Raw genomic sequence first — 21,820 nt, 5'->3', positions numbered from 1 at the left:
TTTGGACGGCATCTTACTCGTGTCTGCCATAAGAAATACTGGAGAAAAGTTTATTGACATAAGACTTCAGTCAGCTCTTCCTAACCTCCTTCTGTAGACAAGCTTTTAAATGATCAAAATTACAGGCTAAGACCAAATAACATTTAGACGAAGATCACCTAATACTTCCAATTAAAATCAACTGATGGACTCTAACCTCATGAGTTTGCAAGTGGTATCTAAAGACATAAATATTGAAAACCTGGAATGTTCAAAGTTCCTATCGGCAAAATTCTTAGCACTGGCAGTGTGTAGCACTTTAAAAAAAAATCAGAGTATTTTCTAGACATCCCAACTAAGGTATTCTTCCAACATTCCTGTGAAATTAACGTCTGCCCTCCTTCCCCCTAACTTTCATTTTAACAATGGGGACGCTTGGGGCAGGAAAAAAACAAAGACTTTCTGCAAGAAAGGACGAATCAGGAATAGCTGAGGTTGAAACTCAAGAATTCCCAGGCTCACCCTATATTTAAATGTTTTCCTTTAAAAGATGCTATAAAACAAAGAACCAATGCTGCAATATAAATACAATGTCAATCTAGATACAACGAGCTTCTTTATCTCCCATCCTCTCCTCCGAAAGGCACTACTTTTATAAAGGCTTCGTGGACCACAAAGCAGTGAAGCCAGCTTTCCGCCCCCTCCTCGACTCCCCCAGGCCTGCTGCGGCTGTGAGAGGCCTGAAGGACACTGCCAACCAACACTATAATTTTCTTCTTAAAAATGTTCCCGCATTCAGCTGTAAGTGGATATAAATCTATTTAATTTGAAACAATTGTAAAAGATGCAGTAAATCATTATACCTTTTAAAAATTATTATGGGTTGTCCCTGATCTTTCCCTTCTTTCTCCATCCCACCTCTACAAAAGAAAACACCCCCGCCCCTCTGCCCCCGCAACCCTATGCAATGAATATTAGCCAAGCAAGAAACTTGTGACTTGAACCAACGCTTATTTTTCCCGGTTCAACTAGAAGTTCATGTTCACTAATTCCTCATTAAGTTTTTTTTTCCTTCAAGGACCACTGTAATTAAAGAAGTGGACTATTTTATCTTCTCTAACACAAAGGACTGAATATCTCTTCCAAAACAGGTACAAGAAAGTGGTCCCTGGTCCTTCATCTCGCACCACATTTGCCCACGGAGCAGCCGAAAAGCATGTTTCCCAGCCCTGCTCTGGGACTCCTTCTTACTTCCAACTTGCTACGGAGAATTCTTGAACCAGGATGGCTACCTCATCCCTGTTGGGAGGAACCAGAAGCTTTGCAGGCAGGGAGCCTCCCCGATAGTTTCCTTCAGTTACCAAACTAGATAAAACATACCCTCTTTCTCTTGGGCCTCTATTAAATTCATCCTACTCTAATGATTGTACTTTGGCTCCAGTTAACAACATCATCCCACTTTTCACGTCTGTGTCCTTCCTGTCCTGTCTCCTCACTTCCCAGCAAGTGTCCTTGGTGGGGATCCCATACAACCCCATTTCTGGATCATCCCACTCTGCTGTAAAAGCTAACGTAAAAGCTTTGGCTCTAACATTCTGTCACCCCCCCCCCCCCCCAACACGATTCCATCCATGCTCTCCTGGGCAGTGCATGATCCACTGTCTCAGGCCTTACCCTTCTCCTACAGAAACTCAGCTTATCTCCTGCATGGTCACAAACACTCAAAATGACTCAGCATGGGGCTCTTCAGTTGCCAGGGCAGGGGACAGAACAGAACGTGCCAGGCCCTGCTCCGTGGATATCTGGAATCCCCGGTGCCTGCGCTCTATCTTGTGACGAGCCTAGGGACCGGGCTCTCTTCTTTCATGCTACGTCTCATAATGAAGACATGTTTACTAAAAGAGTTTTTAGTAAATTGTTTTACATTTTAAAACATCATGTCATATAGCATTTGTATATACATTTGTTTTTCAATGAAGACTATGGAGGGTTAGTCCGGAGAGCGCTGTGAGGAAGGAAGGGGTCCTTGATGGCCCAGGGCCATTCGAAAACTAGGAAACAAACACAGTCGGAGCCAGTTTCCACGTATTTGGTTAATCCTGGAAATACGAAGTGCTGTCTAGTCTTATTGCTTATACTTTCTACTAATTTATTAATTTCTAATCTTGGATGGGATGAAGCGGAGGGCAGATGAGGAAGTTGGCTTTGAAGTCAGTGGGAAGGAACGATGAGTGTTTTTAATTCTACCTTTCCACTGTGGGAATAAGTGTTTTTACACATTAAAGTTCAGGCGTAGTGTCCACCCTTCTTTTTCACTTAGGTTTGTCGTTCTTTATCCTGCATCAGCTCTCTGCTTGCACTTCTGAGCTGCATGATTTCAATGTTCTCAACCCTACAACGCTGTTAAACCTGATTTGGACAAACACGTGAGTTATATTTTTAAAATATCATTTGCGTAACCACAAGTTTCAAAACACGTTCTAGAGAACAAAGGGTGGATCGTGTACAAACGCAAAAACAAAAACGCTTTCCAAAACAAAAAAAAAGAAAAAAACCCCGTGAAGCGCCCAGGTTGGGTTGTTTTTCCACTAGCAGAACAAAGGGCAGTTAACAGTCCTCTAGTATAGAAAACATACACCAGAAAGCAGCATTGGCCTCAAAGTGCGATTAGTCCTTTCGGTCCCAGGAAATATCGGCGGCTGCATGGTGGTGTGGTGGGTATTGCAATCGCAGTTAAAACTCAATGCTCTCTAAGGGTGATGGATCGGATTTTATTCCATGGCTTCAGAAAGGACATGGGACCAGGCCTCTACGAGGCCCATATGGCTGCCTCCTTTAGGTGAGCACCCCTTCGCTTCCACACGGGGTAGAAATCAAGTAGGCCCACTTTCCGAGGATGGCCTCCTACAGCTGTAGAGCGCAGAGAAAGCGTCGGTACGAGTCCAGAGGAACCGCAGGGAAGGTGTCTATTTGCCCTTTTGTATGAACCTGTTACACTCGCTATAGATTTCAAACCAAGTGTAGACGTAAAAATAGCCCACAACTCGTACTGCATTTGGACTGATTTCCTGGCAGGTTTTCCTGCCAGATGAACTCTGAGCTGCCAGTGAATTTGGGGAGTAACATTTCATATACAGAACCTACATGAGTCAAAGGCCTGTGACTGAGAGAAAGGTCTTCTCGTCCACAGACTGCAAAAGGGTATCTGCTTTCTCTGAGTGCACAGGTTCTGGTAAAAGATTTCTATACAAGATGTAGAAAATGCTCTAAAAAACTCGTCATCTAATTGTGCTTCGTCAAAACAATGCAATGCTTCGGTAAATAAATTACTGTCTTAACTGGAGCACTCAAAGTTACTTATGATTGATTTCATATATATCTCTATGTTATAAAACTCTGAAACCAGAATGGGATATATTTCACCGTGTGTGTAGATGTATCCTATTAAGAAACTATAGCTAAGGAATCTAAACCAGGATAGTTGGCAGACATGACATCTGTTAAATAGAACTTTTTGCTTAAAATTTCAGCCGAGGCAGGAACCTTGCAGCCTCACTAGTGAGCTGAAGCTCCGCCCAGGTGCCCGCTCATTTTGGAACGCACAATTAAGATTTTGTAACAGCTAATGTTCTTGTTATCCTCGCCCCTCTTTGTAACACTCTCTGTGATTTTCTCCTTTATCTCTTCTGAACGACCTTCTGGAGAGCCCCCAGATTTAGGGTGATTTTACTGCTGCTCAGACCCTGAATATCCACTGACAAGGTTTAAGAGGTACCGTCTCTCAGCCCAGAGAACGGCATGGGGTGAAACAACGGACGGGATTATTTACAGACACATTCAGTCTTGCTTTGGTTCACACTGCGCTTCCATGTGAAACCTCCCGGGCCGGGCCTGGCTACGTCCCTTGGTTTCCCCGGTTGACAATGTAGCTCTTGACGTTGGGAACGGGCCGCACGTCGTTCTGATGCTTGCGGCGCTCGATGAAGCAGGCCAGGCGGGAGGTGTCCAGGGGGACCTTGGAGTAGCTGCCGTTGTGGGGTTGCAGCCACGGGTGCTGCAGGCAGGTGGCCGCCGTGGGCCGCCTCCGGAAGTCTTCCTGCAGGATCACGTTGATGAAGTCCCTGGCAGCGTTGCTCACGCCACAGAAGTACTCGTGGGGGAAGCTGAAGTCCACCCTGCACACGTTGATGCACGTCTCCTCTTTGCTCTCATCCAAGAAGGGGGAGACCCCGCTCAGCATGACGTACGTCAGGACCCCGATGCTCCAGATGTCAGTGCCCAGGGACACGGGGATACCTTGGATCACTTCTGGGGCGGCAAACTCGGGGTTGCCCAGCAGGTGGTGGATGTGGAAGTGGCCCGAGATCTGGACCGCATCCTCCAGGTCGATGAGCTTCACGCGGGGCACGGGAATCCGCAGGTCGATGAGCAGGTTTTCGGGCTGAGGAGGTAGATCCCGGGAGGCGGGGGGAAGAGAAGCACATTCAGCTCTCTGTTTAATATCCGAGGACTCCACTAGTTCAAACCCAGCTCTGCTGTATTTTGATAAATCCTACAGGGTATGGGACGCTCCCTCTGCAAAGCACACAGGCGGCTTCACGCTCGGCTAAACTGGGTTTGGGTGGAACGTCACAGAAGTCGTTTGACAATGAAAATCATGTCGTCTTAACTACCCCTAACTTCTGCAGAGAATCAAGTAAATAAATTATTCATTTTGGGGAATGTGGGGCTTTTTTGAACAGTATGGAAAAGCTGACACTCACTTGCTTCCTTCTACAGAGTCAGACGTAGTGGTTAAAGCTTGTCTGCCTCCTCTTCCCCCAAATGTCTTTGTCATCGTGCTCTCGTTAACTCGGGAATTATACACTTAAATTGTGTGGCAACCTAGATTCTGTTTAATATTCACGAGGATTCTAAGTAAATAAAATGAATTAGAATTGACATCCCTCAAGGGTACTGACTGGCAGGTTGGCCTTGGTCATCTCCCTGCAAGGTGGCTGTTTCTTATTTACCTTGATGTCCAAATGGGCAACCCTGCAGTTGTGAAGGTACTGCAGAGCTTCCATGACGTCTCGGACGTAGAAAGCGACCTTTTCTTCCATCAGCTCGTCGTGGTTCATAAGGTAGTCTAAGAGCCGGCCATCATCCATCCTGAAAGCAGGGAGGAAAAGACACAGAAATATGCTTGTAGAGAAAGAAAACTGTAACACACGTACGCGTCTGTAAGCTCTTTCCTACAGCCCCAGGTCAGGATAATGTTCAGAACAAAAATAAATTAGAAATCAAGTAAATAAAATTAGAAATGCGCTGTGCTTCAGAGCACAAACGTGTATAACCTTGTTGACGACGCATTCTGTTTGGTTCACTTTTAAAATCGCTCGCAGGATAAAAGGTCCAACTCAAAGGCCCTTTGAGAGGTTAGGTTGCAAAATAGAGAAATTCTTGAGAGAGAGAGAGATTGGGAGCTATCTCAGCAATATTCTGATTAACTTGTGACTGAGAACAAGGTAGGAGGAGCCAGGCGGACCCTGATGGGAATCCCGACTCTGCCCATTACAGGCTGGGAGCTCAGGTCAAGCCATTTGAATTCTCTGCGTTACGGTTACTTCACCTTTCAAGTGGGAAAAACCACAGCGGGAGCACTAACAGCGGCTTCACTACGAGGCACGTGCAAGGACCAAGTGTGACAACGAGGCACTGATGCATAATCGGTAGCAGCAGTAGCTCCTGTCGGGTAGCTGTGCCCTCTTAGCAAGGCGCGACCGGATGCCAGGCGCGTGTCCTCTAACGTGCGCTGGGCTGTAAAGGCGCATCCCCAGGAAACGCCCAGGCAGAGAAGCTTGAGCAAGTCAGAAACTACTTTCCAGCACGGCTGAAACCCCCTGGCCAAGTTTCCATTCCCTTCTCCAGCTCGCTCCTTCCCACTGGTCTCCTCTGCTTCCCTGGACAGGAGCAAAGGTTGGGACCAGGGAAGACCTCCTCTGCCTGCCTTGCTCTGACCTGCCGGGGGTGGGTGGGCGTGGTGAGCGTGGGGAGAGGTAGTGCTGGGCTTGTGAGATGCATCCCCCTGGACTTCTTGGAGCACTTAAGGGAGAAATTAACAGCAGCACTGCCCTGAGATCCCAAAGTCCCAGCCACCAAGTTCACACTTAGAGCTCTTGGGTAATGCAGATGCCGAGGACCTCGACTGTCTTCTTCAGTTGTCTGGGAGAGAAAAGCTCTACCGGCGATTTGGATGGACACAGACAGGGAGATCCCCCAGTCACAGCGTAACTAAGATTTAGCACAGGACCTGCCTCTCAGAGATCTCCCCTGAACCTCAAGTCCAACCAACTACCTTTCTATGTTCTCACAGTAACCCTCTCCAAAATATGCATTTATCGCCCAGCCTGCGTGGCTCAGCAGTTGAGCATCGACCTAGGATCCAGGAGATCGCGGTTCGATTCCCAGTCAGGGCACATGCCCGGGCTGCGGGCTCCATCCCCAGCAGGAGGCGTGCAGGAGGCAGCCGGTCAATGACTCTCATCATTGGCGTTTCGCTCTCTCTCTCTCCCTCTCCCTTCCTCTCTCTGAAATCAATAAAGATATATATTTTTAAATATATGCATTTTTCATGCTACATTGAAATCATTCATTCATCTGTTTGTCCTCAAGGACTATTATTTCCGTCTTTGGCCCTCCCGCCCCGGCCCCGGTCTGCACAGGGGTCAGCACATAACGAGTGCCCAGTAAATGATAAACTAGTTCAATCCGATATTCTTCTAATTTAATCCCCGCAACATCTCTGAGACGTGGGAATAAGTCTTCAGACTTCACAGATGAGGACCCTGAGGTCCAGGAAGCCGCACACACTGCCTCAAGCCACGGAGCTGGGGCCGGAGCCCAGCTTCTCCATGCCCAGGACACTTCTGTCCACTGCACCAAGAACCTGGCAATCAACACCTTCCCTGGGAACGGCGACCTGCGCGTCTGAAGGGGCAGAGGTGCTGGGTTGCTGCACCACCTTGGTACGCAAGCGACAATACCTTTTATTGGAGGGATAGTCAAGCAGAACATGTCACTTATAAGCAAAAATAATTCACTGTCAACAGAATTCACCTTTTGAGTTAGGAAGCTCCCAGCGAACAGGTTACGCTCGGAGAGGCTGTTTGTAAGTGTGTTTGTTACATCCAAAGTGACAGTCTACCAGCGACTGCGCAGCTGTGTGAGTATCGCAGAAGAATTACGAAGGCAAACAGTGTCGGCTTTGTCTCCTCTTGTTTCTTTTCAACCAAGTCCAAAATTTAGCCTAAGATGTTTGCATTTCGGCTTTCTTTTTTCCGTCATAAATACCTTTACGATAAGTTACTTCTTCAAAGACCCCCTACACACACAGCTAGAACAGCGGTTTTCAACCTTTTCCATCTCATGGCACATAAGCGAATTACTAAAATTCCGCAGCACACCAAAGAGCATATTTTTTGCAGATACAACAAAAAAAATAGGTGTAGTTTTGATGCACTCACACTGGACAGCTATTATTGTGCTGGGTGTTGTCATTTTTTATTTGACAATCTGAAGGAAAAGAGGTCAGTGCCCCCGACGAAATAGTCACGTATCGCATGTTTTCTTGCAGCAGAGCGGTTGAAAATCGCTGAGGTCGACTAAGAAGCACGCGGGAGCAAGACTAAAATGACAGCTGGGCGCTGGACGTGGACGTGCTTCTCTCCTGAACAGAGGCTCCTTTGGAGCCACACACAGCACTGGCCTTAGCGGACAGTGTCTGTCCTCTCTCCAGGCCCAGGGCCTCGGTCTCCGTAAAATCTCTCTAAACCACCGAGCATGCTCTCTGCTCTTAGCTTAGGGTAGTGGCGAGGGGCATGTGACCTCACTGCTTTAGTTGATGTCTTCTGGGGCCAAGTATATGGTTGCCTGAGTCCCTAGAAAATCTAGAAGGACCGGGATGCTTCAAGGATAAGGTTCTACCCGAGAAGGAATTTCTTGCACGGTTGACGGGATGCAATGGGCTGATGGACAAACCCCTCTCTTTCATCTCTGCTCCACCCGTGTCAATAAGCCTATTGTCAATAAGCTTTGACTAAACTGCCCAGCTCAAGGGCACATAACAGAAAGAAAATGAGAACTGGAATGAGAGCTGTGGGTTCAAGTCCCAGCTTTTCCAGTTCCTAGTTTTAAGGAGTTCATTTTAAGGTGCTTCTTTAGCCTTGATTTTCTAATCTATAAAATGGGAATAACATTTTTATAAACTGGAGGGCAGAGCGCATGTGACAGAGCACTTTGTAAACTATAAGACACTGTATTAATAGAACTGCTATAAATAACCCAAACAGCTGGGGACCAGCTTAGAGAGGCGACACCCGCACTTACAGTTCCAAAATCAGGATGTAGGACGTGGGGGACTCGTAGGTGTCGTGGAGAGTGATGTACTGTGGGTGCTGCAGGTGCTGGAGGAGGGCAGCCTCATGGGCAGCCTGCTCTTTTTTCTTCATTTTTTTGCTGACGAACTTCACAGCAACATCTTTTCGGGTAGCTTTGTGAATGCATTTCTTTACTATGGAGAAACGGCCTCTGGAAAACAAAAGGGAGCAAGCATTTTGTCAATATTCGTTAATCAACTAGGTATTGTTTTATTTAAGGATTTGTGACATTTCCTCTGAAGTGGCCAGATGGTAACATTGTGTTAGGAATTCTATTTTCCTATTTTCCTGTACTCTAGCCGCCCACTTATCCACAGGGATTTGCTCGAAGACCCCCCGCAGACAGTGCTGAACCCCACATACGCTATGTTTTTTCCTATACACACATACCTTTCACTTAAAGGAAGCCCTTTACGGCTTCTCTTTGGTGTATCTGAATTGCTAGCATCACTACCCTTGTGTTTTGGGGCCGTTATTAAACTAAGGGTTACTTGAACACAAGCATGGTGAACGTCCACAGTTGCTCCGATAGCCGAGATGGCTGGTAAGTGACTAACGGGCAGGGAGCCGGGCAAAGGGGCGAGTCACGTCCCAGGTGGGAGGGAGTGGGGTGGTGGGAGATCACATCGAGCTACTCAAAACAGCGCACAGTTGAAAACTAATAAATTATTTCTGGAATTTTCCATTTGACATTTTCAGACCACAGTTGACCATGGGTAACCGAAATTGTGGAAAGAGAAACCATGGATAAGGGGGGGAGGCGACTGTGTTTTCAATGATAATGTTTTCACTCAGAAACACCATTTTCTCTTCCTTAGCATTTTAGGATTCTTTGAGATGCCAAAACAAAACAAAACCCTAAACCAAAACTAATATCATTTTTTAGTCAATATATTTTCCCCTCATTCTGAACATCAACCACAGGTTCTGTTTTCTTTTCTAAACAGAGTATATTTCTATAAAATCCGACAAAAACAACAGTAACAACGTTAAAGAAGGATAATAATTTCAAAAAAATTTTTTAAAGAGGTAGTTTTTAATTTTATTGTATACTTATCTTTTTATTATGGAAATTTTCCTATATATTCGACAGCGGCGAGGATACTCACCAGCCTCATCTCATCTCTTCCTCTCCTGCCCTCGGCTTCTTTTTTTTTTTTTTGAAGTGTTTTAAGCAAAATCCCGATACCGTGTTATTTCACTCATTAGTACTTTAGTTCGAATCTTTAATTGACAAGGACATTTAACAAGTACTTAACATCATTCTGTTTTTACATCTAACAAAATTAACTGCACCTAAAATAAACAAAATGTTCCCAGACTCAGCTGCAGCCGTGTGCAGGGTGGTGAGAGAGTGAAACAGAAAGGGGTGGGGGTTGGGGAGGGGTCAGGGAGGGGGGCTGATCGGCTAGGGCAGCGGAGAAAGGGAGGGTCAAAGACGTGACAAGCCAGTGCCACCCAGGCCCGCCCATGAGGTGCCCTAACCCACAAGTAGAGCAGCGAATGGTCTGAAGAGCAGCTCATTCCTGCAGCAGAAACGCACGCATCAGGCACCGTGGCCGTGACCAAGGTCGTCCAGCTGACTCCTTGACCTGGCTCTGTGCTCACCAAGCAGCTGTATAAATATATATATATATATTTGCTATAGATTTCCCTCCAAATAGAGAATGTGCTAATCAATTAAACAAGTATCGGGCAAATATTAATTGAAGGCCTATAACGTAGCAGACATCATTCTTGGCATAGCGCACAAGTATTTGGCCAAACTGGAAGTTCTCTTTTACATCATAAATGAATACATTGCCACTCCGGTTTTTAACAGCACTCCCTCGTCAGTTAGATTATTACAAGTGAGTCCTTCCAGAGGGCTTTGCTGAGGACAGATCTCCCGAACTTTGTGGCCATATCCAAGTACTGCCGCCTTAATTTCTATTTGTGTCTGTCAAAGCTACGCATGCCCGTGGTTTAAAGTCATTTAGCTTTACAGGGTTGGTTATTAAAAACAACAGCATCCACCATCCCACCCATCCCCGTCTGTCTTCCCCTAGAGGTTATTTAACACATGTCGGCTGATTATTTAGGCATTTACTTCTGTGACTCTAAACAGAGTATGTTTTGTGTGACTCCTTGATTTTTTTTCAGTTTAAGTTATTATCTGTTGACGTCCCACCGTGAAAGATGAGATTTCAGTCTCTTCCCTCCGTCTCCACACTGAGCCACTTTCCCGTCCCCTGTCTCCCAACAGAATTATATTGTAATTAATGTTTCGTGTTTACATTCTTGGACCTACGTCAGTGCTGTTCACAACCAACCCGCTGGTAAACTACGAATACCTTTCCTTTTTGAGGTAGAAGGCCTTCTTCGATCAGTCCTGACAAAGAGCGCATAGAAGTCAGTTGTTTGAAACTTGAGTATCTCAAATGTGCTTATTCTGCCCATATACTCGATTGCTAGTTGAGCCGAGTATAATTCTAGGTGGAAAAACATTCATTTACAATTTTGAAGGAATTATTCCATTGCCTTCTAACTTCCAGTGCAACTGATGATGTTAACTGTCCATGTCCAAAGCATTATCATTCCTAATCTTTTGCAGGTGTCCCTTATAAAGGTGTCTAGCTCTCTGCTCATTGAGATCTACCCCCCATTCTTTGGCTCCCCCATGGGCCCCTTTTTGTGGTTCCTCTGGCCAGAAGGACAGGATTCCCTGAGTTTTAGCTTCAGACAGTTCTGCATGAATGTTCTTGGGGTAAAGCAGTGAGAGAAGAAAGGGGGGACAGGGGAATTTCCATGCTCTCTTCAGCTCAAAGGGACCCCCTTTCTCCATCTTTTGGCCAGAAAGATGGGTTTCTCTCGGAGTACTTCCTCCCTGTGTGTGCAGCACAGTGTCCTGACTTGGCCCAACCTTGGGGCAAAGGAGAAAAAACAAACAAACAGAAAACTCGCAGCCACTGTCTCTGTCTTTCCTCAGGTTTTGACTTCCTTCCCCAATCAAACCTTTTTGGGTCCTGCACCGGTAACCAGTCAGCTTTCCTGGAGGCTAACCCTCTGGCTGCTTTACACTGCACTGGGGCCCATATAGTTCATTTCTGGTTAATATGCCATGCTCAGGTGCTCTTTGCTTCTATAAACGGGCTGTAGGAGTTAAGATATTTCATTTTGCACCATGATTTTTACAATATTCAGTTATTTTTAACAAGATAGTCATATGCGCTTAGAATTCTAGGTTTAGGTGTGACGGAGAAAGTGGGCTCACTTCTATGCCCTGGCACAGAGATCTTTCATGTGTCTCATGTGAGTACTACATGTTTTATTTCCATTCTATTAACACACAGCACGTTTACAGGATCTTCTGAAAATATGAGGGACAGAGTAAGTTTCAGGTTGTTGGAGATGTGATTTTTGAAAAACCACCAAATGCTTTGAACAGATCAGAAAATTGACCCCCCCCTTTTATAAATATCAAAACATCCATCTCTTCTTGCTAAAACATGCCTTAGCCTAAGGCCATCAGCAGCAAATTTATGTCTCAGCGAGGAATTAACTGGGGCATCCAGCTGATGAGACCAGTTTGACCTGCTCATGATTAGGGTCATATCACAAACTTCAATACCATGAAGCAAACCAGATTTCAATTATTACAGCTTATTTTTGACAAAATTTGCTATGATGAAAAACAACATATGCAGGCAACCAAGCACAGGCCCAGAGTCAGGGAGCCCGGGGTTGAGTCCTGGCTCTACATGACTAGTGTGGGACCTCGAGGAAGTTACTTACCAGCCCCCCAAGACTGAGATTCCATTTACTGGAAATCTACTCAAACGCCGTCACAGTGTTGTAAGGATTAGCTTAAGCAGCTTTTGTGTAATATCTGCACAGTGTCTGGAACACTACAGACACTCAATAAGCATCACCATCATCAACAACAACACATGCATTTCTATCGGCCTCTTGTCTACACAGAGGAGGCAGGAACGTGCAGCTAACGTTGTTTTTTGATAAAAGGTGCTCTAACGAAAGGCAGTGATTTACAGAGTGACCCCTGCCTAAAAAGTGAGGATAACAAACATTTTGGCTCTTCCCGCAACCTCTGTGACAGCCGCCCCCCTTAGGAAATGTTGTGCTTCACTGAGAGACGTCAGTCAGACACGGAGGCGATGCGACTGGCCCCTTGCCAGCGGGTGGGTGGGAGGCTCCCAAGATCCACTGCCCGCGTTTTCTCACTGAGACAACCTGGAGACCAGCGCATGACAAGGGACAGACCCTCTTTTTGTTCCTTTCCGTCAACTATTTTGTGGGACAGGTGATACTTTTTTTCATTGTTCTGTTAAAAGTCATACTTATATCCCTTTTTGTTTTTGAGGACACACTTTTCTAACCAAAATACAGAGAGAAAGGGAGAGAGAGGGGGGGGGGTGTGCGTGTGTGTGTGTGCGTGTGTGCGTGTGTGCGTGTGTGTGTGTGTGTGTGTGTGTGTGGGATTGGACTGGAAATGTCCACAAAACAATGGGTCTGACACATGGCCATCCACAGAGACCTCTACTCAACAATTAGTGATTACACAGTCTTCTCAGGAACACATGGAGCTTGTAACAAAAACTGACCATATTCTACTCATACAGCAAGTCACAACAAGAATCAAAGAATCAGTGTCATATAGACCCAATTCTTCAGTCACAATGTAATAAGCACAATAATTTAGAATCGGTAACAAGAAGATACTTTGTAAAAATCTCATACATTCAGAAATTTAAAAACATTTCTATTACAATTGGATCAAAGGAAAAAAAATCACAAGTGAGGTAAAAATACTTAGAACCGAATGGTAGTAAAAATGCCACATATCAACTGAGGAGATGTAGCTAAAATTGTAGTTGGAAGAAAAAGTTGAGCCTTAAACTCTTACATTAGGAAAGAAGAAAGGCTGAGAGCTGACGAGCGAAGCCCCCAACTTCAGAAGTTAGAAAAAGAACAGTAGAAAATACACATAAATGCTCTAATTTTATCTGTAGAGAGAAGGCGCTTAGTGAAAGAAACAAACAACAGAAGCCAGTCGGGATCTGCTGGGACGTCGCCCACTGTTCATGAATGAAGGAATTGAAAACCGGGTCATTACCTTCCAATTTCATTCAGCTCAGTATAAGTTGAATCGAAATTTTCCTTCCAAGAAATGGTGGCCCCATCAGCAGCAGCATCTTGGGAAGAGAGAGAATCCATGTATGACATTGAGGGAGTCACAGGATAACAGAAAGGTCAACAGAAAATCTCCAGCATCCCCCACAGCATCTCTCGGGACTAAACACGGAGTCTAACTTGGTGGGAAAACGCCGCGGTGCTCCGACAAGCTCTTTTTAAAAATATCACCCAAGGGGAAGCTGACGTGGCATTTCGACCCTTCCCTGTGCCATCTGCATCCACACGGGGAACTTGGGACAGTCAGGAACGGAGCTCCCAGATATTTTACAAGTAAATATCTGGTAGGAAAATTAAGAGGGAGGGAGGAAACCACACTGAAGGCCTAGCAAACCCGGTGAGGGGACAGCGGACAGGGTCAGGGAAGAGCCACACAGCCAGGAAAGGACGAGAGGAGAGGAATGTGCTCCAGACATCCCAACACTGCTCTTTCTCACCCGCTGTTCTCGGGCATTAATGCGCCCATCCCATATATTGAAGGATTTAGCTTAACCCAGAACGCACGCCTGAGTGAGTAGAGTCTTCGTAGCACTTCCTATGGGATGTGTCAACTCCCTGGCAGTGGTTTCCACACTCGAGCACGCACACTATTGCCTATCTGTGCCGTCTCTGCCGTCTCTGGGGACCGACGCTCGCAAGAAACAGAACATGAGCAGTGGTCATCCCTGAGCACAACCCCGAAGGTGCCTCTCCACCCTGAACTCTGAGGAAACGGAGGCCCAGGGCCAAGGCTTCCCAGTGAGTCACAGGCCCACCAGAGAGAAGCCGCGGGGAGGGCACTGAGACAGTGGGGGTGGGGCTGGGGGCATTTTAGCTTTGAGTGGGGGTGGGGCTGTATTCTGAATCCCCAGGTTTCTGGAGCCCCTCTTTAGACTCTGGGACTCCTTTAACCCAAAGAGACACAGAGTCATTGCCTTTTAAGTACAGAGACCTCCTCTCTCCATCCCAACACACACAGTCCACTCCCCTGCACTGCCCCAAACCCCACTTCTCAAAGGTTTCTTCAGGCTAACAAGTTTCCTCTCTCAAAACGTCCTTGGGCCCGAGGCGGCTTGGTGAGATAGGGAATCGGACAAAATAATAGCCTCGTTTGTAAAATACTCATGTGTAGCTAGTTTCATGTGCATTTTAGTTAATTATTCAGCACATCCACATAAAAATGTATCCACATTGAGAGAAGATGTTCTGGGAGGGGAGGGGATAGGGAAATGATTAAATCCTTCAACCAGGTTCCTTTTCTCTCCTCATTTTAAATTGCAAGTGGGGGTGTGAGGTACACTTGTGCCTGAGGTGTTCTAGGAAGGGGAGGGTTTGGTGTTCCTTCCTCAGAAGAGGGGCAGGTAGCATCCATGTGACGCATGACATCTGCCTGCCCTTCTCTGTTCCTGGAGACACACGTGCCCAGGGAGCCTGGCAGGCCCAGGGTAACCACAGGGAGGAGCAGGCCCAGGGTAAACATGGGGGGCAGGCCCAGGGTAACCACAGGGAGGAGCAGGCCCAGGGTAAACATGGGGGGCAGGTCTAGGGTAATCATGGGAGGCAGGTCTAGGGTAATCATGGGGGGGAGGCCCAGGGTAATCATGGGGGGCAGGTCCAGGGTAAACATGGGGGGCAGGTCTAGGGTAAACATGGGGGGCAGGTCTAGGGTAATCATGGGGGGCAGGTCCAGGGTAATCATGGGGGGCAGGCCCAGGGTAATCATGGGGGGCAGGCCCAGGGTAAACATGGGGGGCAGGCCCAGGGTAATCATGGGGGGCAGGCCCAGGGTAAACATGGGGGGCAGGTCTAGGGTAATCATGGGGGGGAGGCCCAGGGTAATCATGGGGCAGATCTGACTTTTGCTCCAAGACATGGGAAATCACACTTTATGGAAACACTCTTACTAGGCCTCTGCACTGTTACCTGACTGAAGCCCGAGCACATCCAGGCCACCTGCTGCACAGTGGCTGCCATGCCAGTGGACAGACTGTGCCGGTGAGTGTGTGACCCTAGTGGGGTGCTGGGCCTCCACCCACTGGGGTCCAGGGCGTGGCTGGGACTCACCGTATTCAGGGAGTCGCACAAACTCTGAGGGCTCGCTGGGGAGGCTGATCCCCCAGGGGTTGCTGGCACTGACTCTGAACTGATAAGGACTCCCGGGACTGAGGTCTTCGATGACGAGGTAAGTGTCCAAAGTCGAAGCTACCGACTGCTGCCAGGCCTGGGAACCTAGAGCACCAGTTCCGAGGGGAGAGAGAAAAAGCCAGAGGGACATTGTTTCAAAGACCTTCAGCAAACAAAGAGAGGAAAATCGACACATTGTATTCAAGGGACAGTTGTGGTGACTGTGTGGCCTGTGGGCCGATTGTGGCAGATTTGTGTTCAGTTTCCTAAGCGATCGACTATATCAGGTGGAGTGTGGAAGCAGTTGGCCTGTAGATTCTTCTGTTCATTTCAAATGTGCACATGTGAGAGTGAAAGACACACGGATCATACAGAAGTTACAGAGGAACATGGGGCAGATTCTTCATGAGGCCAGAAAACATAAAGAACAACAATGAAAAAATATGATTTGGAAATTGAAACAAAATAGAAATGAACATGTACTGAGGACTACAGTACTCAGTGGAAGGCATCTTCACTAATTCTCTCCTTTCACTTTCTTAGATCCACAGAAACCCCACAAGAGTGGGAGCACTCATCTGACTTTACAGATGAGGAAATTAAGACTCAGAGAGATTAGAGATTTTCCCAAGGCAACTGACTGATGCCGAGTAAATGTGAACTGTGTGAAATGTGCCTGTCAGCTCAGCAGGAATTTGTGCAGAGTTAGAAGACACAAGAGTGAACAGCCTAAGAAAGATGCAGAAATAAACAGCTTTAGAACTGCCCAGAACCCATTTAGCAGGAGAGAGAAGAGTTAAAGTAATAAGAGTAATGGAAAGTAGAGCAAAACGCCTGATTTTGGTTCTGGCTGCAAGGGGTACTTTCAATTCCGATATGTAATTCACGTGGGGTTCAGAGATGTGTTATTAACAATTAGCTACCTGGCTTCTTATTTTAGCTAATTCTAGTAGGTGTCAGGCTCAGTTGTTAACAACTGAAGAAATGTATGCACTTTTAGCATGTAAATGTAACATTAAAAATCTGAACAATGTGTTAAGAAGTTACTATATGTAGTGACCTCTACTTTTTATCTGGGTGGGGGTGGGGTACAGACAAAGATCACAGATTAGCAAACTGGAGACGCTGGTTCTAACTTCAGCCTCGTGCTTCCTAACTTTCTTTGGGCCTTGGCCTCCTGGTCTATAGAATGGGTCTAATAGTCTCTGTCTGGGTCATGGGGCTTGTTACGCAGGGAAGTGCACTGGGAACCTTCCGTGGGTCACCGTTTTGTCGAAAACCACTACTGGATGTTTGAGCTCCAAGAAGGCGCTGAGGCCTTTGTGCTGAGTTGGAAGACACAAGAAGGAACAGCTGCTGAAAGGCACGGAGACCAACAGTTTTACGGCTCTGAAGGCCCTCGTTACAAGGAAGAGAAGACAAACAGAGGGCCCACCTTCCTCTCTGTACTCCACGGTGTAACCAGAAATAGTGCAGTTCCCCGTGCTGGACGGGGGCAGCCAGCGTAGGATCACCGAGGTGCAGCTTCTCTCCTGGGCGATGGGCCGGTTGGGGGCGGCTGGAACACCTTCGAGGGCGGAAACTGGGGTCAAGGGCTATTTCTGCAGAGCTTGTTATTTTACACCAAGGTTGAAACGTTACCTAATCTGCATCTCACATTTTTCTTACGACTTTCTCCACCGAGTGGCATACGTTTCTCCAGGTCCGAGGGAGACCTGGGAGACAGGCCTTGCTGGCAGAAATTCTTTCCTGGGCTAAATACTGCACCCGGGAGACGAAGCTTGGTCAGGAGGTGCAGAGTAGGCTGCAGGCAGCTCTTAGCGAAAATTCCTTCTCTCCCCGTTTGCTAGAACTTTACTCTGGAATTTTCACAATGGAACCTCCCCCCCACGTCTCAGCAAACCCTTATAATGTCCACAGAAAATGTCTGACTGACACAAATTCATAGAGACGGAAAGTAGAATGGTGGCTGCCACAGGCTGGGGGCGGGGGGACAGGGTGTTATTTAACGGGTACAGAGTTTCAGTTTTGCAAAATAAAAAGAGTTCTGGAGCTTGGTTGCACAACAGTGTGAATCTATGTCACATTACTGAGTTGTACACTTAAAACCGGTTTAGACGGTAAGCTTTGTTATGTGTATCTTAAGACAATAAAAATATTTTTAAAAGTATAAAAGATGTTCAACTAAAAGGAGTCTGTACCTTGCACTTTAACCGTTGCGGACGTTGATGCTGTCCCGTGGTCATTGGTCGCTATGCAGGTGTAAATCCCGCTGTCCTGGGGCATCAGGTTGCAGATCTTCAGGGTGATTTCTCCGGAATCACTAGAGACACCAAAAGGACCCCTCAAACTCCGATAATGAGACAATTGACTGGTAAAGGGCTGGCACCTGGGGGGCTGAGCTGACTCCTCAGGCCTGAGGCCCAGCCCCAGTTGTTACACACCTGGGGTGATCACCTTGCCTCTCTACACTCTCCTCTCCTTAGGGGGGGAATTCTTGCCATGTCTCTCTCTCAGGTTTGTTGTGTAGGAGGGATAGGGGTAGAAAAAGAGTGAAATGAGATACAAATTAGAATGTGGTTTGAAATCTGTGAAGTTCTATACCAGTCCTGGTCCACAGTATTGCCCATATTATTACCACCAGCAACTTTGTTCTAAAATATTTTCAGCTTCACAAATCAATAATGAATGGTACCAAAATTAATAATAATAATAATAATAATATAATCATGAAAAGACAAAAGAATGAAAATGTTCAAGTATTTCAAATTCTACATGGGAGACCCTCAAAATAACTAAGTGCATTAAATAAAGGGCAAATCCCTCCACTAAATGATAACTTGCCCAGTAGTCCCAGCCTGGGGTCTAGGCCAGCACACGGGAAAACTGCTCTGAAAGGGTTAAATGCAGAAGGCACAGTCGGCCGCCCTTTCCCCAGTGGCTGTGGCACAGCCGATCCTCAGGGGCCTCCCCAAGCACTGGCTCTCACGCTAACCTCCGGGGGCCACTGATAGGTTAGGACCCGGGCGGGAGGCTTTGCTGGGAACACCACTTCACACACACCAATATCAAGTTAATAGGTGAAAATGTCTCAATCCTAGGAGTTTCTTCAACAAGTTTCCTGAGCATGTAGGGCCTGTCACTGTGTGTCCACTGTGAGCAGTAGTCCACAGTATAGTTCATAATTAGCAGCAGTAAGTATTAACAGGGTGACTGGGAGGCCTTTGCATAGATGCGTGCTGGGGCTGGATGTTCTGTTTTCTACTGCACATTTTGGAGTGGGTCACTTTTTTTTTTCAGGTAAGAAAATTGTCCTCAGGTTAGTGGAAGAATTAAATGTGTCCCTGTTTCACAGGATCCTGGGGGCAGAGGGACACTGGGGTGTCTAGGTGTGAGGACCGCATTCCTACGACAGGTCTGCAGCCTTCCTCACTCCTGACAGACATGCGCTTGGGAATCTGTAGGGAACGGTAATGAAACAGGGTGAATGTAAGTCAGAGCCTGTCAGAGCTCCCCAGAAGCATGGTCCAGCCTTGACCTGAGAGATCTGAGGTTCATGTTTTCCTTTCTCTGTTCAATGTGGGTCCTGAGTAGTCTTTCTGAACCATCCTTTTTGATCCTGGGTCTGTCTACACGGTGCTGAGCAACAGGTGAGTGTGTGCTGGTCGGGACCCAGGGGCTCCTGGGGCTGAGGCTGTGCCGACAGCTCACAGCTCTGTGTCTGCTGCCCTGGGGGCACGTCACCGGAGAGGGCCCTGCCGTGGGCACGTCACCATGAGGGGCCCTGCGGAGTCTGAGCTAGAATAGGCTCCAGGGCAGCTCTGCTCTGGGAGAAACCAAACCCCTGGATCAGTAGCTGCACCTGAGACTTGGCCTGGGGGTGCCGAGGGGGGCCCCTCCGCTTACCAGGAGGAGACGCTGTATGTGGCTGAGCTGTTGTCAGTGTCCAGGATATTCTGGTCTGGACCCTTCCAGGTGATGATGGGCTTCGGCCGCCCACAGACTTTGCACTGCAGTGTCACCGTGTCCCCAAGCAAGCAGGTCACATCCACTAAGGGCACAAGGAATTCTGGGGCCACTGTGGTCAAATCGACATGAATTCACATCATTCGGAACTTGGAATGAAACAGCCCCTTTGCAACACATTACTCTCATTTCCCACCCACATTGTGTAACGACTCCAATAACCTTCAGCTGAACACTGTCGAATCACTGGGTCCCGTGAAAAAGGATTTTAAAGGTAATAAATGTTTATTGTGGAAAAATTAGGAAATACAGAGAAGCAGAGAAGCGAAAAAGCTCCGTGATGTCATGATCCAGAGGTAACTACTGTGAGCATCTGCTATATATCCTCTCGGGTTTATATCAACACACTTGGTCTTGCAAAAATTGAATCCCATCCTACATACTGCAAACTGTGGTCTTTCCACCCTCACACTTCGTCATGAACACGCTTCCCTGTCTGTAAGGACAGCATGACCTCACCACTGGTCAAAGGCTGACTCGGTGCTGGGTTCGCCATTGGTTAGTAGCCAATCCCCATGTTCTCAATTCTACCACTTTTTAAACTTACCTTCTTGGATGAAATTTGGATTTAAGATCTGAAAAACAAAGAAACAGAAAACTGCTTAAATCCTAAACTACTAAGAGAACAGACTTTTACCCTATTGAGTAAAAAGTACAGGTTAGGGAGGGGAGCCCAGAGCCCAGCCTCTGTTGTTTGTGACCCTGTGGCCATCACAGTGACAGCAAAGGGCACCTGGTTTACTTTCCTGTCTGCTCTGGTGGTCACACTCCTCTGGGTGGTCTGGGCACAGGCGGGGCTATTGCGAGTGTGGCCTCTGCAGGCCACAGCTGGCCTTTCTGCCCTCATGGCCTCAGTTGCTCTCCTCCTGCCACGTGAGTGAAAGCCCATTCTGCTTACCCCGTTCAGCACCCACTCACGTACGGTGATGGCTGATCCTTCCCCAAATCACGAATTTTCAAAAACAGAGGGCCTGACACTTATCAAATGGGAAGGGTCAGTGACATGAACCACTGAGCACTAACCTAGTGGTTTCCTTCCAAATGTAACCCCCCACCGAGCAGGGAAACTTCTCTTCAAGTAGCTACATGCACAGCTTGTCTGGCTGAAGGGGAAAGAGAAAGGTCATGCCCACCCACCCTGCCCCCTGCATCGCCTCCTACATCCCAGGCCTCCAGAGGGCAACTCGAAAACCACCGACCCCATGGTTCTAGCCCTTTCGGCTGCTGAGGTGAGAAAATGGAGACATGGGCCTCCTCGGTGACTTGTCTGGTCTCATGGCTGGAGGGCAGAGCACTGAGGGAGCTCTCTCCACGTGCCACGCTGACCGTCTCCTGACACCATGGATCTTCACAGCAGGAAACACCTTCCAGCCGCCAGCCGTGCTGAAAAGTTACTGTTTCTTCAGGGGAGGGAGCCTTGGTTTTCCTCCCATCTTTGTTACCTCTAACCAGGCAAGTCCGCATCATAAAGCCTGGCAGCGTGACCAAAACATGGGTTCTGGGGTCCGAGAGGCTGGGCTCAGCTCTTGTATTTAATGTGATTTTATGCTAAGTGCATGACATTTATTAACAATGACTTCCTCTGCTATAAAATGGGAATAAATAATACTTAGTGCAAAATGTTATCACAAAGGTTAAGTAAAATAATGTATGTCAAGTGTTTAGCAGTATGCTTGACAAGGACAAGTCATCAATGACTATTTAAATAAAGAGAGATTATCTCATTCTGATCATCTCCCTTCTGCTAAGCAGTCTATTGTCGCCGTGGCTTATCTCTAATAATTTATCTTGCAGAATCATTCTTTCTTTCATAATGAGGCCAGAACGCTCACGTGCCTTACAAATAGCCCATGGTGGTGTTCACACGTAGCTCCCTGTATGTACGTTGTATCTGGACATGGTTTCTGTGTGTTCTTCCCTCATACAAGCATCCACGAGCCCTTTGGAACAGAGGTGCTATTTCCTCCTTTGGGTTCCCCTCTGCAGACCAATAGCCCACGATGCTGCCCGGGGTTTTCACGAAGCGGCCTGCAGGGCAGCCGGTGATGCAAGTCCCGGGCTGAGCGGCTCAGGACTGACCCCTGCAGCGCCCTCTGCTGGTCTCA

At 47.2% G+C, this 21,820-nt stretch overlaps 1 protein-coding gene across 4 annotated transcripts in view; it reads right to left on the bottom strand.

Moving 5' to 3' along the window:
- Positions 1–3,685: 3,685 nt before the first annotated feature.
- The window catches only part of KALRN (kalirin RhoGEF kinase), a 573,972-nt gene continuing 555,837 nt past the window's right edge, over positions 3,686–21,820 (bottom strand). For all 4 annotated transcript variants that reach the window (XM_087818187.1, XM_087818188.1, XM_087818189.1 and 1 more), the window contains exons 52-60: positions 20,263–20,290; positions 19,596–19,767; positions 17,891–18,012; positions 17,125–17,256; positions 15,630–15,794; positions 13,510–13,588; positions 8,347–8,547; positions 4,992–5,130; positions 3,686–4,420 (exon numbers count right to left, since the gene is read on the bottom strand). In XM_087818187.1, coding sequence (XP_087674313.1) covers positions 3,875–4,420; positions 4,992–5,130; positions 8,347–8,547; positions 13,510–13,588; positions 15,630–15,794; positions 17,125–17,256; positions 17,891–18,012; positions 19,596–19,767; positions 20,263–20,290 — 1,584 coding nt within the window. In that variant the 3' untranslated portion in view covers positions 3,686–3,874. The remainder of the gene's footprint in view (positions 4,421–4,991; positions 5,131–8,346; positions 8,548–13,509; positions 13,589–15,629; positions 15,795–17,124; positions 17,257–17,890; positions 18,013–19,595; positions 19,768–20,262; positions 20,291–21,820) is intronic.

This window comes from Miniopterus natalensis, chromosome 6, assembly GCF_054644295.1.
Source record: "Miniopterus natalensis isolate mMinNat1 chromosome 6, mMinNat1.hap1, whole genome shotgun sequence".
NCBI classification, from domain to species: Eukaryota; Metazoa; Chordata; class Mammalia; order Chiroptera; family Miniopteridae; genus Miniopterus; species Miniopterus natalensis.
This window is presented reverse-complemented; position numbering and strand designations above follow the sequence as displayed.